General features: G+C 38.2%; 1 protein-coding gene across 1 annotated transcript; it reads right to left on the minus strand.

Moving 5' to 3' along the window:
- Nucleotides 1-226: 226 nt before the first annotated feature.
- LOC116546344 (POTE ankyrin domain family member A-like) lies at nt 227-18,117 on the minus strand. The gene is made up of 7 exons (XM_032272639.1): nt 17,819-18,117; nt 13,164-13,278; nt 12,830-13,003; nt 8,454-8,560; nt 6,961-7,098; nt 3,725-3,795; nt 227-321 (listed from the first exon to the last, which is right to left on the minus strand). The coding sequence occupies exons 1-7, from the start codon at nt 18,115-18,117 to the stop codon at nt 227-229; spliced, it is 999 nt and encodes a 332-aa protein (XP_032128530.1).
- Between the last annotated feature and the right edge of the window lie 627 nt (nt 18,118-18,744).

Here is an 18,744-nt window from a genome sequence, read left to right on the forward strand (position 1 = left end):
ACTCTCAAGTTTACGTTAAATGCTAGCCTATACAAAAAACACTCTTTCTCTTACTTTTTTCTTTTTGTTATTTACATGTTCCTTTGTTTAAGAAAGAACACAAAAATGCCCCACTAAAGGGATTCTGTTTGTTCACAGGCTGCAAGAAGGGAAAAACACAAAGCACATTTTGCAGAAAATAATTTGTTACAAGTCAGAACTATGACATGAAGCCAAGCAGGGCACTCTAGGGCTGAATTTGCTGTGCTTCTTTAATAGGATCCTTGCTCTCTTTCTTTTCTGGCAGCTGTGAGTCACACAGGCCATAGAGAGTATCAGTCCCTAAGAGAACACAATTCTGACATTCATCTTTATCTATTAAGTTCATCTGTCCCAATTCTGTGGATGCTGACTTTCGGTCATTGATGATAATACACATGGACATTTATCATCAATTTTCAGATTCTTGGATCTTTGACAAGTCTTATTATTAAGAGTCAACCTAGTAGGATGCAAGTTATAAATGCTGATTATCCAATTACCTACTGAAAATATCCTGTATTAATACTCCATTAAACATGCATAGAAAAAAATTAGTCACTCCTACTAACCTGCTGCTCTTTACTCTTCTGTATTCACCAGAAAATTTCCTACTCCTTCCTCCTGTCCAGGTTAAATGCTAATGTACAATCTGGAAACCAGTGCATCATCTGAGATTTCTCTCTATCCGCCAAACATTTCTTCTTCAATTATCACTAAATCATATTGACTATACCTCTCTTCTGTCTCTGCTTTATATTCCCACTGTCACTTGGAACACAAACATTTAGAAAACGGCTTTTATTTAAATAAAAATGACCAATTATTAATGTTATTTCTTACATGAAAAAAATTAAGCAGAACCAATGAAAAAGATGTAACACCACAAAAAAAGGCCAGCATTTTAAAATAAGTAACTGAGATTCCTAAGTTTCTTTTTTCACCATGCATGGGTGAAAACCTCATAATACATTGACACTAGTTGAAGGATGTGTGACAAGGAAAATATAGCTGACTGCTACTGCAAAAGCTTCCTTTGTCTCCTGGTTTCCTTACATGGTTATCTTCCATCAGTCCTTTATGAGGGGTCAGAAAACTACAGGCCACAGGCCAAATCCAGTCTGCATTATGGTTTTGTAAATAAAGTTTTCTTGGGTCTCAGTCATGCCTATTTGCTAACATGTTACCCGTGGTGGTTTTCACATTACCACAGCAGGGTTAAGTAGATACAACAGAGACCACATAGTCTAAAATATTTCCCACCTCATCCTTTACAGGAAAAGCTTGCTAACCATTTTTACACCATAATCAGAATGCCTTAATACTCAAATTTAATCTTGTGACTCCCCTACTCAAACTTCTCCAATGAGGCTCTGCAGGAAACACTGCTGGCTCCCTACCAATAGCCTATCCTTATTCTTTCTTGCAGAAGAAACACAAGTCTATTGGGATGTTTATTATCCCAATTCCTCTCTTCAGCTTCAGAAAGAGAAATGAGTATTCTAAGCTAATCATTTATCTACTTTCCCAGTGCCTGGTTTTGGGATGTGCATGTGGTGTGACCCATCCAATGAAATGTTACAGGAAGCCCCTTGCATGCTTCTAAGTTTTCTCCCCATTTAAAAGACACTGTGAAGAAAAGCAGCCCTTGCGATGTTACGTTGTGAGAGCAAGATGTTTAGAGCTGTTGTGGATTAGCCAATTATGAAAGGAGACATAATAAAACACTGCCAACAACACAGCTGAAAGAGGGACAAGTGGGGTCCTAGGATAACACTGAACAACCAAAACAACTCTGTTTCCTACTGTTACAGCCACTGCTCATCTAGTATTTGCAGTCCAAAGCATTCTACTGGTAAAATTCCCATGGCCCACCAGATAAAAGCTACTCATTTCATTCATTCATTCATTCATTCATTCATTCATTCATTTATTGAGACAAAGTCTTACTCTTTTGCCCAGGCTGGAGTGCAGTGGCACAATAGCTCACTGCAACCTCTACCTCCCAGGTTCAAGTGATTCTCATGCCTCAGTCTCCAGTTAGCTCGGATTATACATGCTGGCTACTACACCCAGCTAATTTTTGTATTTTTAGTAGGGATGGGGTTTCACCATGTTGACCAAGGCTGAAGACTTACTCATTTCTATAGTATTAAAAAGTCTGTTATAAACTTGCCTTAGCTAAGTAACTGTTCACCTCATTCCCAACCTCTCGTGTCTCACACTTTTGGTACTAGCAAAAGTGAACTGCTCATAAACCCTGCAAACCTCACTCAAGCATCTTGTCTTCTGCACTTGCTGCTTTTCTGCCCAGAGGCAATCGCATTAGATGTTCCTTCCGGCAAGCACACAATCTCCATTACATCTTCCTTCTGCCAAACATCATTCTTCTGCTTCTTTACCTTGAAACATTCTACTCAGTCTTTATACTTACCTTAAATCCTACCTACCTTTTTTGAAAAAGCTTTCATTCCTCAACAGTTATGTCTGGCACATAATCAATATAATAAATAATCATAATTATAAGCTTCCAGTGGGCATCTAGCACACAGCAAGCACTGAATAAAGTAGCAAAATAATGAAAAATGCCAATGATAATAACGAGATCCTCTTTGTATTTTTACTTGTGTTCTGCAGCATTAGTAAAAATGTATCTGAAAAACATTTCATAGTTATTTGTTAGGTGGACAAGTTAAAACATCAATAAAAATGTTTCTTTGTCAATTCTATTGAAAAAGTACAGAAATGAAATAGACACAATTCTGTTATGAGCACCTTAAAGATCAAAACTACATCAATTTCATCTGTCTCCTTGTTATCAAAAGCTCTTTGATAAATAGATGGCTAAATTAAAGGTGTCCTCATACAGTCTCGATTGTACAGTGTATTAGGTGTCCACATCCAGGTAGCATGCTAGCATTTTTGTTATTGTGAAACATTTTGTACTTTTATCATCATCTGCTGAGCCTAGAGCTGGGCAATTTGTATATTTATTATGACAATCTTTTGATGAATGGTAGCAGAGCATCTTGTTCTAACAAAATTACTGTTATCATGACAATTAACCCACAGATAGAAGAACACATCTTGTTCCAACAAAGTAAATATATCTCTTTTCATTTCAAATTAGGAGGAGTGAAGTCAGTAATAGTGAGACCTTGCTGGTACAAGCATATGTTTCATGACCAGTGCTTCACAGATTGGTACCAGTCCATGGCCTGTTAGGAACCTCACCACACAGGAGGAAGTGAGCAGGAGTCAAACCAAGGAAGCGTCATCTGTATTTACAGCCACACACCCTGGCTCATCTTACTGCCTGAGCTCTGCCTCCTGTCAGGTCAGTGACAGCATTACTCACCGAAGCATGAACCCTGTTGTGAACTGCTCACATGAGGGATCTAGATTGTGTGCTGCTTATGAGAATCTAATGTCGTATGATCTGTCACTGTCTCCCTTTGTCCCAAGATGGGACCATCTATTTGCAGGGAAAGAAGCTCAGAGCTCCCACTGATTCTACATTATGGTAAGTTGTATAATTATTTCAATAATGTAAAGTAGCACAATAAATGTAATGTGATTGAATAATCCTGAAACCACCCCTAACCTTTCCCCAGTCCATGGAAAATTGTCTTCCACAAAACTGGTCCCTGGTGCCAAAAATGCTGGTGACAACTGGCCTAAAGTAATTCACTGTCAGAAGTCTTACCTGCATTGCTGTTTTCAGGAAACTTTTTTGACATCTGTTTTTCTTCGTAGTCAGAAAGTAATTGGCAAATTCTGTGTATAAAAATGTAATTAATAAGAAGACTATTTTAATACTGAGATAAAAAAATACTTAACAAATATAAAATGCTTAGAGTATTTCAGACAATATCAGAATATCAGAACATAACAATATTATTCCATCCACCTATGTGTATATTCTACAAACTTATCATAAAGAAAAAGAGTAAGGTGAAATACTCATAAATCGAGAGCACTATGACCCAGTAAGTTAACTCGCATTAGTCTGACATAGTAGAAAGTTTCCCAACTCTGCATAAGTCCTAGCTCCAGGATGAACAGCTATTTGTTCTCGGACAAGTTGCTCCTCTTGGGCTCAATGTCTTCTTCTACAAAATAAGGACTTTGCTGCCTTATTTCACTAGGTTGTTATAAAGATTTAACAAGATAACATTTTTTAAATGCTCAGAGAAATAGTAATGCAATGGCATAATCTGTTCCTAAACTTCATGACTCAAATTATGTTGGAATTGCAAATAAAATCCAATCTGTATTTTGTTCATAGGTTCTAATATGAAAATGTTGCTGTTTTCAGGAAATGTTATTAAGTCCTAATTTTGCTTATTAGTTGTCCTAGTCTTTGTGTCTCACAGTTCAGGTCATGTCAAGTATTTCATAGCTTGTAGCTAAATTTATTGATAAATATCTCATTAAAGTAGTTGACATGATTGTTTACTATTACAGAGTTTATCAATCACACTAAGGGCAGAAAAACCAATGGATGTTATGACCTGGCTTGGAGCAATGATCCTTCTCTATAGACTCAAACTCTGAACGAGCAGATGTTTGTCAGGATGATGCTTTGTACCCATGTTCATCTCCAGCTGACATGAGAGACCAAATTCCACCTTTCTATTTTTTTTTTAGGTTCCATGAAGAAGTTGCAAGCTGACATTCTCTAACTTTCGACATACATACTAACAACATATTTTGCACACAACACCCCACACATTATTCGGTACTGGTGTTATATCACAGACCACCCTGCATGACTATTTTTGCAGTGCAAATAACAATTTCAATATTTTGGTGGCACCCATTTTGCTTTGATTCACTCTGTTTCCTTACAGCTAGTCAGCAAACAGTCAAATGACCTTCCAGTGACTGTGCAAAATATGGAATGCTTCAAAAATTGGTGTGGCCCCCATGTGCCGCAAAAGCAGGCACAAAGTCCTACTTTTACACGTGATTAGTTGTTGGGAAAAGCAGCAAAGGAGAAAAGACTTACAGAGTGCCTACCTAAATTGGTTATGAGTAACATATAAAAAGGGAGTCATACACTGCGGAAGGCCGCAGGAGGCCTCTGAGGAGGAAGGCCTCTTCATGCCTCATGTTCCAGTGCAGGGTGACCTCGCACTGGAACCATAAACATTGTGCTCAGGGCTGTAAAACCCCTTCATAGCACTAGGACATAGCCAGACTTGTAGGCTCCTTGTAAGGTCTGCGTTCCATCAGCTGTACATAGATAACAAGCTAAAGATAACCACATGTTCTTGTTCTGTGAAACTCCCAAACTGCCACTGTTATCAATCCTTAGAATGACACAGAAGTTCCAGTTCACTGATTCAGTTTCGGCTCACTGGTTCACTCCACCATCACCCTCTCCCCACCATTACTCCACACCTAAACTGTAGATCAAAGTGATTGTAACCAATAAAGAGAGTGAATGGTCAGAAATTGGGGCCTTCACTGTCACCTCCAAGGTAATAAATGATGGCCCTCTGGTCCCATTGTCTCTCTTAATATGTCTTTTTCTCATTCCTTTGTTGCCATCGAACTCAGGGTACCCACGGGTGATGTAGGGGTGGCTCCCTACATTCTGGTGCCCAATGTGGGCTCATGGAGCTCTACATTCTGGCACCCAACGTGTCGGGCTTATAGACCCCTACCTTCTGGCACCCAATGTGTGGGGCTCATGGATTCCCTACATTCAGTGATGAGACATGGACAAGGTATGGCTCTGTTAAGTCCAACTAACCTACTTGAGATTCACAGAATTGTCTTCAATGGCTTCTTGTGAGGTAGAATTTGAAAATATTTTTAAATCTTGAGGTGGAGATGCAAGCAGCTTGGGCAATTTTCATTATTATGTAAAACAGATCAGTCAAGGGGCCAACCACAACTGGGAGTCCACTGCTCTGGGGAAGGTTAATGTGGGACTCTCTACTGCTTCAGGTATTATACAGGATATAACGGTGCATGAAGGTACAGAACTGGCAGCAAAGAAGAAAGAAACACTGATCTCTTTCTGCCACATTATTTCAACCTCTCTGATCATTTAGAACAAGCCCAATGAATATCTGCTACAGAAAAGACCAACAAGGGCCTCAAAGGATCTCTTACCATGAAGGCCTCAGCTAAGTCTAGGCTGAACTTGGATGCCACATCGAGTACTGAACTTGGGGGTGAGGGTCAATTAGCTCATTTTGTGTGTGGATAAAATCACGTTGCCAGAGCACGGTGGGGCTGGTGCTTTGGGAATAATGGTTGAGCATATAAGCATAGGTATGTGAACTAAAAAAACGCTGTAACTTCAACATCTCTGTATGAATCACCATGAAGACCTGAGGGATCTGAATCAGTAAGGGCATCTTGGTGTCAAAGATCAACCATTACCAGGCAGCAGGACCAGTTTCAGGGGCAATAATGCAGCAACAGAATCAACAGAAACAACAGAATGATTGGAATTCCCTTTGTTTCTGCTGCTTCTGACTTGATAAAAGGGATTCTCATGCCTGGATTTAGTAAACCCCTTTCGTTTTTGAAAAATTCAAGGAGTAAGTAGGAGATAGTCCTCAGAAGACAGTAAATGACTCTCTGCTAAACTGGACATTTCAAGGCCCAAATAACTAATCAAAAAAAAAAGATGTGACACTATTTTTTTATCTCATTCATAGGTGTTATACTTGGATGAAATCAACAATGTTGGGATCTCTAAACATAAAGGTCTTACAAGTCCTGAGATAAAGAATCCCGCACGCACTGGTTCTTCTAACCAGTCTCCCTTTTGCTTGATTTCTAGCTGATGCAGGGGACTAACTCATTGCCACTCGAAAACTACCCAAACCAAACTACGACATCTCACCTGATATATAAGATGCAATCATTGTAATTATTTTAAGCCTTAGTGTTAACTAGCCTTTTCATGGAAACACTTACATATTATGTTGACTAGAAACAGCATAATCCATGGCAGTTTTTCCAGATTTATCTTGACAAAATACATCAATATCTTGATCAAGTAGAAGGCTAACCATACTTGCTGATCCACAACATACAGCAAGTATAAGAGCAGTCCTAAAATGACAGAGAGGTAATTCTTCCCTTAACTGTAATAAAGCTTAAAGCTAATCTGGCATACTTTACCAATTTAATATCTTGCCTGTCAATTCAGAATTAAACATTTGTATGCACTGAAAGACATAAGCATCTTCGGTGCTCAAGTGTTAATCTCTGTAAAATACCACCAAGGTCAAAAGGAAGGTTTTTTTTTGTCCAAAAAAACCCTCTTATCTCAATGGGGTGTTGCATAGTAGAAGCTATGAATTGTAAGGCCTTTGATGGGCAAGAAACTATGCTAGGGCCACTTATCTGATGTGGACAAAGATTTAAGTGAAGATTTCCTCCCAGCTTCCCCAGACTGATATATGGTAACAGAAAATCAGCTGGGGAGTCACATAAGAGCTATCTGCATGCGGAAAGCAGGAATATTAATAATAATGGTGAAAATAGTAGTCATAATAGTTTCAGTTAATGATGCCAATAAGCATATGCTGGGCACTGAATTAAATGCCACATGTATGCATCTTTCTTACTTATGCACAGGCAATTTCGAAGGAGATATGCTCCTCCTTTTCATATATGACAACATATTTAGTGGTAAATAACATTGCCAAGGTCACACACCTATTAAGTAAGAAAGCCAGGAATTAAACCCAGTCTTCTGTGAATCCAAAGCCTAGCTCTTTTATCTTATCACCCACCTACAACTTGCCTTCATTAAAGGAAAAGTGTATCCACTTAAAACTATCTCTACTCCCTCTCTCCATACCAACATGGAGACATGCCTGGTGACAGAGCGAGATTCTGTCTCAAAAATAAATAAATAAATGAAAAATAAAAACATCGAAATACACTGGAATTAAAACAAAAGCTGATGAACTTACAGTATGTGGAAATAGCAATTAATTGTCTTGTAGGTATAAGCTAACATTAATATTCTTCAAAGAAAGCAATTTAAAGCAGAGTTATTCAAAAGACAAAATGATTATCAACTCCTATTTATGTTTAATATAGTATATTAGTGGAAAAGCATATAAGACATAGAGGTTAAAAACTACTAGAAAGAGTTAAGTTCGATACTGAGTCATAAAGTAAACTAAAAGTTAAAAGTTCACACTTCATGAGACAAATATGAAATCCATGTAGCTAAATCATATAACCAAAAAGTCACAAAATAACATCAGTCAATGTAGTAAGGTGAATCCCACTAAAGCTGTTCTTTATGTTGCCCAGTCTAACTGTTTTTCTACTTAACTGATTTGTGTTGATCCTGATCACTATGTCACAGTAAGTTAATCTTATAAATGTTCATGACTTGAGTGACTGCTATCATTTTACAACACACAGATTAAAAAAAAAAAAAACTATACCTTCCAAATTTATCAATTGCTTTTAAATTAGCTTTTTTCTTGATTAAAAACTTCATCATTTTCTCTTTCTGTCCATATACAGCAAGTAAAAGTGGCGTGAGGCCACACTGTAAAATACAAAGCAAAAATGATATTTGATTCAAAAAATATCAGCTGAACTGGAAACTATATAAGTTCCTATAAACTTACACGCATAGAAAGCAAACAAATTGTAGTCACTTCCTTCTTGCTCTTCTGTGCTTTCCCACTCACTGATCTTTCCCTCGGAGATACCCCTCTTCTGCCTCAACACATTAACTCTGATCATCTCAAAAACTCACTTTAAACACTTACTGGTTCCAGGAATCTTTGCTTCTATGCCAGCATTTGGCATGGTATTACTGGATGATAATATTTTTTTTCCATCTAAACAAAGAGCTGTATCTTTTATCTTTATATTCTCAAACTCTAGGACAAATTGTTGGGTATAAAGCAAGAATTTGTAAAACATTTCTTTAGTTTCATGTTTTACCAAAAGATCAAGCTCCAACGTGCAATAAATTTTGCTATTAAGCCTCATACTGCCCATTTCAACAATTATTCCAGCATTTATTCATTTAAAATCAGTTTGTATTTAAGCTTTCCAGATTGGTAAATAAATAAATATTCAGTTGATAGGACTACTGAAACTAAATTTACAGAATTCCTATATGTATTCTTAATAACTCCATGGTTTTAGTGTGTAAAACTGCCATCCTGATTAAGCCAATGCGCTACAAACATTTTAGTTTTTATTTTGTATTGCACTTTAGGTTCTGGGGTACATGTGAAAATCATGCAGGATTGTTTCATAGTTACATACATGGCAAGGTGGTTTGCTGCCTTCATCCCCCTATCTCCTCTATCTTGTATTTCTCCCCTCATTATGCCTCCCCACCCTCCCTATCCCCCTGCTGTCCCTGTCCTAGCTCCCCCTCAACTGACCGCAGTCTGTGATGCTCCCCTCTCTGTGTCCATGTGTTCTTATTGTTCAACACCCACCTATGAGTGATAACATGTGGTGTTTGGTTTTCTGTTCTTGTGTCTGTTTGCTGAAATGTTGGTTTTCAGATTCATCCAAGTCCCTATGAAGGACACGAACTCATCATTTTTTATGGCTGCATAGTATTCCATGGTGTATATGTGCCACATTTTGTTTATCCAGTCTATCATTGATGGCCTTTTGGGTTGGTTCCAGGTCTTTGCTATTGTAAACAGTGCCACAATGAACATACGTGTGCATGTGTCTTTATAATAGAAAAATTTATAATTCTTTGGGTATATATCCAGTAATGGGATTGCTGGGTCAAATGGAATTTCTATTTCTAGGTCTTTGAGGAATCGCCACACTGTTTTCCACAATGGTTGCACTAATTTGCAATCCCACCAACAGTGTAAAAATGTTCCTATTTCTCCACATCCTCTCCAGCATCTGTTGTCTCCAGGTTTTTTAATAATCACCATTCTAACTGGTGTGAGATAGTATCTCAATGTGGTTTTGATTTGCATTTCTCTAATCACAATGAAAATACCCAGTGATGATGGGCATTTTTTCGTATGTTTGTTGGGCTCATGTATGTCTTCTTTTGTAAAGTGTCTGTTCATATGCTTTGCCCACTTTTGATTGGGTTTGTTTGTTTTCTTATAAATATGTTTTAGTTCTTTGCACATTCTGGATATTAGCCTTTTGTCAGATGGGTGGATTGCAAAAATTTTTTCCCATTCTGTTGGTTGCTGGTTCATTCTAATGATTATTTCCTTTGCTGTACAGAAGATCTGTAGTTTAATTAGATCCCATTTGTTTATTTTGGCTTTTGTTACCATTGCTTTTGGTGTTTTAGCCATGAAGTCCTTGCCTATGCCTAAGTCCTGAATGGTTTTGCCTAAGTTTTCTTCTAGGGTGATTATGGTGTTAGGTCTTATGTTTAGATCTGGAATTAATTTTAGTGTAATGTGTCAGGAAGGGGTCCAGTTTCTGCTTTCTGCACACTGCTAGCCCGTTTTCCCAACACCATTTAGAGAGATACTGGATACTGGATAATACAGCTTCAATTGATCAAAGAGGTTTAGAATTTGCTACAATTCTAATTGAGAAAACTCTGATCTTAATAACAACTTACTGACCTAAGCACTTGAATGGTAACAAAGAGATACAAAATCCTGAGAGAACCATCCTCTACTTACTGAAGACTACTCACTGCAAATTTCTAAAGACCTTCTGAATGGCAGTGAATAACTCATGACAGGAAGGAGAAGGCATAATTCTGTAAGCTGATTGATACTGCCAATAATATTCATTTTAACATCCCAACCACAGACATAAAAGTCAGATTAGGCCAGGAATGGCAGTTCACACCTGTAATCCTAACATTTTGAAAGCCTGGGGCAGATGAATCGCTTGAGCCCAGGAGTTCAAGACTGGCCTGGGCAACATGGCAAAAAACTCATCTCTACTCAGAAAAAAAAAAAAATACAAAAACTGAGGTTGGAGGACCACCTGAGCTTGGGGAGGTCGAGGCTGCAGTGAGCTGTAATCGCACTACTGCACTCCAGCCTGGCAAACAGAGACCTTGTCCCAAAAAAGAAAAAAAAGTCAGACTAGTATTATGGGAAATGAAAGACATAAAGGAATTAGCACATATCCAACTCCAACTCCAGCTATTCTAGAGATATCTTAAGTTACTGAGATGTAAGAACTTACATATGACACTTATTTATTCAGTGATTCTTAAGTAGGAGTGTATCCAGATTTTGAGGAATTTGTCATCATTGGTAAGAGAAAAGGTCTCATTATGTTGCCCAGGCTAGACTCAAACTCCTGAGTTCAAGCAATTTTCCCACTCAGCCTCCCCAGCAGCTGAGACTACAGCTATGCACCATCATGCCTGGCTTCAAGGAAACATTTTGAAACATACATGTCCAGGATTTATTAGACTTATTTTATGAAAATCTTCAGGGGACAGACTAGACTTGTAGATTATTTAAAATTTTTCCCCAGGTTACTGGGATGCACAATTCTAGCTGAAAACTAGTACAATAGATAATTACTTCAGTGTCCTCTCTAGCCACACGACCAATTTCCTTTATCATTTGAGGATTTGGCGAAAAAGAGAAAAGAGTAGGAGAGAGATTCATTTGCTGAAAACACCACATAATTTTCCCAGGTAAGAGAAGAACAGCGTCTAGTAAACTCAAAATCCAACTTGATCTTTTTACTTATAAGCTCCTTGTCTCCCACCTTCTCATCAAGACATTCTAGATTAGGAAGCAGAATTGAGACTCTAGTTGGCTATGTCTTTTTTTTTTTTTTTTTTTTTGGTGAAACAGGAGGATTTTATTTAGGTGCACACCGGCTCAATGGATTAGCATTTAAAAGACTGAGCACTGAACAAAGACAGGGCTTCACTTTTATACAGAAACGCAGGGGCAGAACAAAGGCAGTTTATCAAAAATGACAGATGTACAGCTTAAGCTTACATATGACTTATGCTATTTCTACCAGAATAGGATCATGAGTCTGTTAAGTGCTTGTTATTTCCTCTGCTCAAGCGTTTCCCACTACATTACCACCTATTCACTGCCAATCTGGTTCCTCAGAGGCCTCCTAACATTGATCTCTAGGTAGTTTATAACTAACTCCCTCTCCCAAACTGAAAACACATTCCCTAAAACTGAAGAGAACCTTGTCTCACCATACAAAAAAAAAAAAAAAAAAAAAAAAAAAAAAACAAAAACAAAAAAAAAAACAAACGAATGAATACCACCCCCACCCCCAACACACACACACACCCTTTTCATGGTCTTTCCCCTCCATGACCCAATTTCCAAACTGGCCTTGATATTTCTGATTGCTCTCTTTTCCTCTTTCCATTTCTCCCTCATGAGCAATCAGAGCTACCTTAAGACTTGCCACTGAAGATACATCACTTCATAACCATTACTTTTTTAGAAACTTGCCAAAGCAGCAGGATTTCTATTCGCTGAAACATGTTTTTGTTTTCTTGGAGTTTTAATGTAAAACCTATTTCCAGGGCAAATTTTATTATTTTACAGTTATTAGGAAAAAAAAAAAAAACCTGGGAGGGAAAAATTGAAAAAAGAATAAGTATTACCTTTTACAATTTCAGTGTTTTCAAAAAAATATTTATCACAGCGCATTTAAAAATAACTCTACCCTCTAATTCTTCTTTAAATTTAACAATATTTAAAATAAAATCTTAGATAATTAAGTCATTTCAAAATATTTTCATTCAGGTATGCTTGAGCTCCCAAATACAGAAAACTAACCCGTACACAAAAGGTCGGTGTTAAAACAATTGCATTTCAGTATTTTGAAAATAAAATTGATAGATCTATACCTTGTTTTTTGCTTCAATATCAGCACCGTATAAAAGCAGTGCTTTGGCCAGTAATTTGTCTTCATTGTAGGCTGCATAATGTAGTGCAGTATTGCCATACACATCAGGAAGGTTTGGATCAGTGCCATGTTCTAGCAACGTTAACACACATTCATCTTCTTGGCACTGTACGGCCTGTCAGTATTAGACCAAAAACAAATCATAAATCCTAGGAATTCAAAATAAATATTCCACAGGTTTCACCAACTAGTTCTATTTAAATGAGAAAACTCATCTTTATTCTACATATTGAAATCAAATCCATCTCATGCCAATATAGTTGCCTACTGCATACCTTTATTAGAGCTGTCCTCTTTTTGCTGTCAAAGGCATGAAGTGCACATCTTCTGTCCAGCAGGAGTTTTACTATTTCTGAATTCCCATTGGCAGAGGCCAAATGGAGAGCAGTTCTATGAGAGTGAGAAGACATTTTAGGAAATTGTAGTGCACTATCTACAGCCACTTCAACAATTCATGTCATTGTAAACACTGAACAGTCTGCTATTACTCTGTCTTCAAAACAAACATTGAATTTTCCTTTGAGGAAAGCATACTATTTATTACCCCTCCTTACTCACTGTGTGAATTAAAAAGCAGCCTATTTGAATAGAAAGAGCATAGCTCTTGGATTCTATTCAACTTGGGCTGGAATCGTCTTTCCACTCTGTCACTTCCTAGATGTTGCTTAGCCTTTTTGTATCTCCATTTCCTCATCAATAAAAGAGGAATGAAAATAGTAGCTTTCTCAGAGAAAACCACTGTAATACTTAAATGAGACTCTACACAAAAGATAGAGAATAGTTCCTAACACAAATAACAGCTCAATAACTGTTAGATATTATAATTTTTACTGCTACTACTAGAGACAACATTTGAATTAAGTGAGATAATACAATTATACCTACACTTTGAAGTATGTTTTAAAGATTAGAGGTAACATTCTATTTTAGCGATTCTAAGATGATTCCATGTTTGAACATTTCTTACACTGGAACACCACTTATAATTCATGATTTACTATAACTGTAATTGGTGGCATTTAAATAATTATCTTATTGGAACATAAAACAATGGGGCATCTTACAATCCCTGGTGCCTTACATTAGGTAGGCTATGTTATAATATAACAGGTCTGGCGCAGTTCTAGTCCGATGACTGGCATTTAGATAAATTTTAGTTCTTAAAAGAACTACAAAATAAGAAGGCTAAGGTGAAAACAAAAAACGCATTTCTAAAATAAACTAATTCTTACTTTGGTTTTCAAAAAATTTTAAGCCAAAGAAAACTTGAGATTAAAATGACTAGGTATGGCTCATTTTTCTCAATACTTCAATTTACAGAATGTATGTAAATCAGATATTTCCAATCATTAATATTAGGATTTAATACTATTATCAATTTTCTTTTTTAAAAAAGGATTTTGAAAACTATTTGTGGAGTGTTTTCAGCTTTTACATCCAGGGATACCTGTGCAGGATGCACGGTTTTGTTACATGGGTAAACGTGTGCCAAGGGGGCTTGTACAGATTGTTTCATAACCCAGACACTAAGCCTACTACCTGTTAGCTCTATTTCCTGCTATGCCTCCTTCCAACCTCCACACTCTGATAGGCCCAGTGCGTGCTGCTCCCCGTAGGTGTCTGTGTGTTCTAATCATTTAGCTCTCATCCATAAGTGAGAACATGTGGTATCTGGTGTTTTCTGTTCCTGTGTTAGCTTGCTAAGGATAATGGCCTCCAACATCATCCATGTCCCTGTAAAGGACATGCTCTCATTCTTTTTTCATGGCTGCTGTTTATGTATCACATTTTAAAACGTTCGTTATCCAAGACTGTTGTAAATCTTAAAGGGCAATTAATGGTTATCTTTTTACTGTTTCTACCTTCAGAAATGCTTTTGTTTGAAAGGAGAGAAGAAAAGCTGCAATTGAGATTAAGTTCTAATACCCCAATTTTAAATCTCTCAGCTTGCTCAGCCCTAGCATGTAAACATGAAGTTTTCAAAGATGAAGGACACTGAGAGATAGTAGAACACGCCTTCCACGTAATAGGTGTGACATAGTGGAATATGCCTGCCACATAATAGGTTTCTGGCTTATGTTTGATGAATAAATAGATTGAAAGGACATAGCTGGTGATTTCAATATTAAAAAAAAAAAACTCCTGTAGAGGAATACATTTGTAATAGTAATAATCAGTTATATTTCCTATTTTAATTTTCATATATAACTAAAGTAAAATCATTAATCCATAGTTTTTACACATGTTAACCTATATATAAGAAAAAGATAAATATATAACAAAATGTATATACAATAAAATCTACAGGAACAGGTAAACAGATTCCCTCTACTTCTGAAGAGGGTAAAAGTTTACAGAAGATACCCATCCACAGAAATAAAAATGAATAATAGAATGTGAGAAATTATTTGTATCTATGCAAGTAGTATATTTCTTCTCTTCCCAAGGATTATTTCATGACTACTGAAACTTAACTCAAACTTTTGAGATGTTAATTGCAGAAGTCACAGATAAGAGAAAGGGAAAAACTTCACTCACAAATCCCCAGAAATAAATTTGATCATATTTTCTACATCTTTTCAGCTAATGCAAAAGCAGATTTTTTGTGTATATGTAAAACAAACTGATTTTTTCCTCACTTTGTATACCAAATTACATCTTTGCATGTCAACATATCTCTTTATCTATTGACACCCTCAATGGTGATATATCATTCCATCCCATGGATGCACTGAAATTTGTTCATAAAATCTTCATATGAGTTCTTCTCAATACATTGCTATTATAAGCAATACTAAGAAAAACAGATGTATCCATTTCTTAAAGCTATTTCAGAATAATGAAATTGATGGGTAAAAGGCACAGACATTTTTAAAATACAGATCTTACCACCAAAGTATCCATTTGAAAAGTCACAGCAACTTAAACTTTAAGCAGCTGTGTAAGTACCACTGTTCTTCATCCTCACAAACTTTGTGGATAGAAAAACATATTCCATTTCCTTTTTTTTTTTTTTTGAGAGGGAGTCTTGCTGTGTCCCCCAGACCAGAGTGCAGTGGCATGATCTTGGCTCACTGCAACCTATACATCCCAGGTTCAAGCAAATCTCCTGCCTCAGTCTCCCAAGTATCTGAGATTACAAGTATCGCCCCCAGGCCCAGGTCTGGCAAATTTTTGTATTTTTAGTAGAGACAGGGTTTCACCATGCTGGCCTGGCTGGTCTCAAACTCCTGACATCATGATCCACCTGCCTTGACCTCCCAAATTGCTGAGATTACAGGCATGAACCACCACACCTGGCCTCTCATTCCTCTTCTAAATAAAATAGGAAACAATATTTCATTCCTCTTCTAACTTAAATTCCTTCTCTTACCAGGAACACTATGTTTTCCTATGTGCATAGATCACTGGTAGATATACAAAAAAAGTACTTTGCCCAATTTTAAATTGAGTTTATTTAGTTGTCTTTTGGTTGATTTGAAAGAATTCTCTGTAAAATGAAAATACATGTTTCGTAAGGATGTTGGACCTTTGTCAATTTTTTTCTTATATACAGGTGTTCTTTTTTATTTTGCCAAACCAACCTTCAGAATACTTGCTTGGCAGGTTCTTAGGAAGGTGATTGTGAACATAAAAATACATCTGCATATATAGGCCAGGCACAGTGGCTCACACCTATAATCTCAGCACTTTGGGAGGCCAAGGCAGGTGGATCACAAGTTCAAGAGTTCAAGACCAGCCTGGCCAAGATGATGAAACCCATCTCTACCAAAAATACAAAAACAAATAGCCAGGCATGGTGATGGGCACCTGTAATCTCAGTTACTCCAGAGGCTGAGGCAGAGAATTGCTTAAACCTGGGAGACAGAGATTGCAGTGAGCCGAGATCACACCACTGCAATCCAGCCTGGGTGACGGAGTAAGACTTCACCTAAATATTTATATATGCATATATATATGTAGGCATTTATATAATGCACAAATAAATAGGCAATTTGTGTTTTTTTTCTGGTATTCTTTGCCTTTTGTGTATTTAAAGTTTTTTATTCTATACTCCAGGAATTTATTTCTGTGACATAAAAATCTAGCTAGGTTTCTCCAAACAGCATGCATTTCACTTATGAATAATTTTTTACTAATATAAAACATCACTATTATCAAGGGCTAAATTCTTACATACATTTGGGTATTTCTGGATTCCTATTCTGTTGTGCTTATTTATGTCTTTTCAGGTGTTAGTAAACAATTGGTGGAAATAGCACATGCAAATTTTGGCATCTGGAAAAGGAAATCTTTTTCTATTCTGCTACAAAAAAATTAATTTATCACAATAACAGACAGCATGCCTAATTTAAAAACGCTAAAACTTTGCTATTTTCATTTGGCTTAGGTACAAGTGATAAACACAGAAAGAGCTCATATCTTAAGAGAAATGAGTCTTCCTATTCAAAGACAAAAACCATCTTCCCATTTAGTTTCCTTCTCAGGTTTCTCAGTAAATAACATATTTACACAGGATACATTGATATGAAATGCATATTGAATTTTATTTGAAGAATATTTAGCCACAAGTTGATATACTATGGGACTTAGTTCTCAATATATACCTTTCTATAATGTATATAACATTGTTCTAAAATGTGTACCTTAAAAATAATCTGCTGCAACGACTTAATTTTGCGAGTTACATCACTTTAAGACAGTCTATTAGTGTTCTATGAGGGAAATTATAATTTGATTGGAAATCAGTTAAAGTTTTGTTTTCGTGTTGCTGCTCATAAAGAGGCCTGTGCCCTGACCCCTCTGAGGTTTCCACACCCAAGGTGGTGTGGGGCCTGCAGAGACGATAAAGCCAGGCACCCCGCCGCCGCCCCCACACCAGTAGGGCACATCCCCACCATCCCACCTCCTCTCAGCGAGGCCCAGTTACCTCTTTTCCTTGTCCGTCTGGTTCACATCAGTGCTCCTGAGCATGACGATGAGATCGGCTCTGGGGACTTTACCCCACCAGGCGGCTCTGTGGAGCTTGCCCAGGTCTTCTCGACCGACCTGGTACCTTGGCTCCTCGAAGGCACTGTCGTCATAGTCTGCCCAAGTGCCCACGTTGCTCTTGCCGCTCCCCCTGCAGCAGGGGAAGGAGTGGCAGCACCATTTGCCCATCTTGCTCCTGAGGCCAAGGGGCTTCTTCATATCGGAGGCAGCCGGCTTTGAAAAAACTTCAGCCACCATCTGCGTTTAACAGCCGGGGAGGCCAGTAGTAGCGGGCAGATCGCCTCTACGAACCAGCTTGACCAACTAGCAGGAAACTCCGGGTTTCCAATCTGTTTGAGGAGAAAGGTCAATCCCAGCCCAAACCTGCCAACCCCAGGAGGGGAGCCCAGCCCAGCCCAGCCCAGCCCACCCAGGGAAAGCCCACGCCCACCTAGGGAGAGCCCACTCCAACCCAAGGAAACACCCAGCCCCGCCAGGGGAATGCCAAGCTTAGCAGAGAAAAGGTCAAGCTCAGCAAAGGAATGCGAGGGAGGAAACGTCAATCAAAGCTAGGAGCACGAAGCCAAGCGAGGAACACCGCGCTGAGCCAGGAACGCCAAAGCCAAGCCAAGCCGCTGCAGGCGAGCCAAGCCGTTATGCGCCTGCGGCTGCGCGAGGCCAAGCCTCTACAGGCAAGCCACAGCGAGCGGCGTGCGCGTGCGGCGTGCGCGTGCGGCGTGGCCAAGCCTCTACATGCAAGCCACAGCGTGCGGCGTGTGCGCCTCAGGTGGCGTCACTGCACGTGGCTCAGTGACCGACGTGTGCAACCCACGCGCGCAAGTCCTGGCGCCATCAATGTTAGTGACAGCCTTGTGTTCCTGGTAA

Source organism: Sapajus apella, unplaced genomic scaffold, assembly GCF_009761245.1.
Source record: "Sapajus apella isolate SASKATOON/1434 unplaced genomic scaffold, GSC_monkey_1.0 scaffold784, whole genome shotgun sequence".
In the NCBI taxonomy this organism is placed as follows: domain Eukaryota; kingdom Metazoa; phylum Chordata; class Mammalia; order Primates; family Cebidae; genus Sapajus; species Sapajus apella.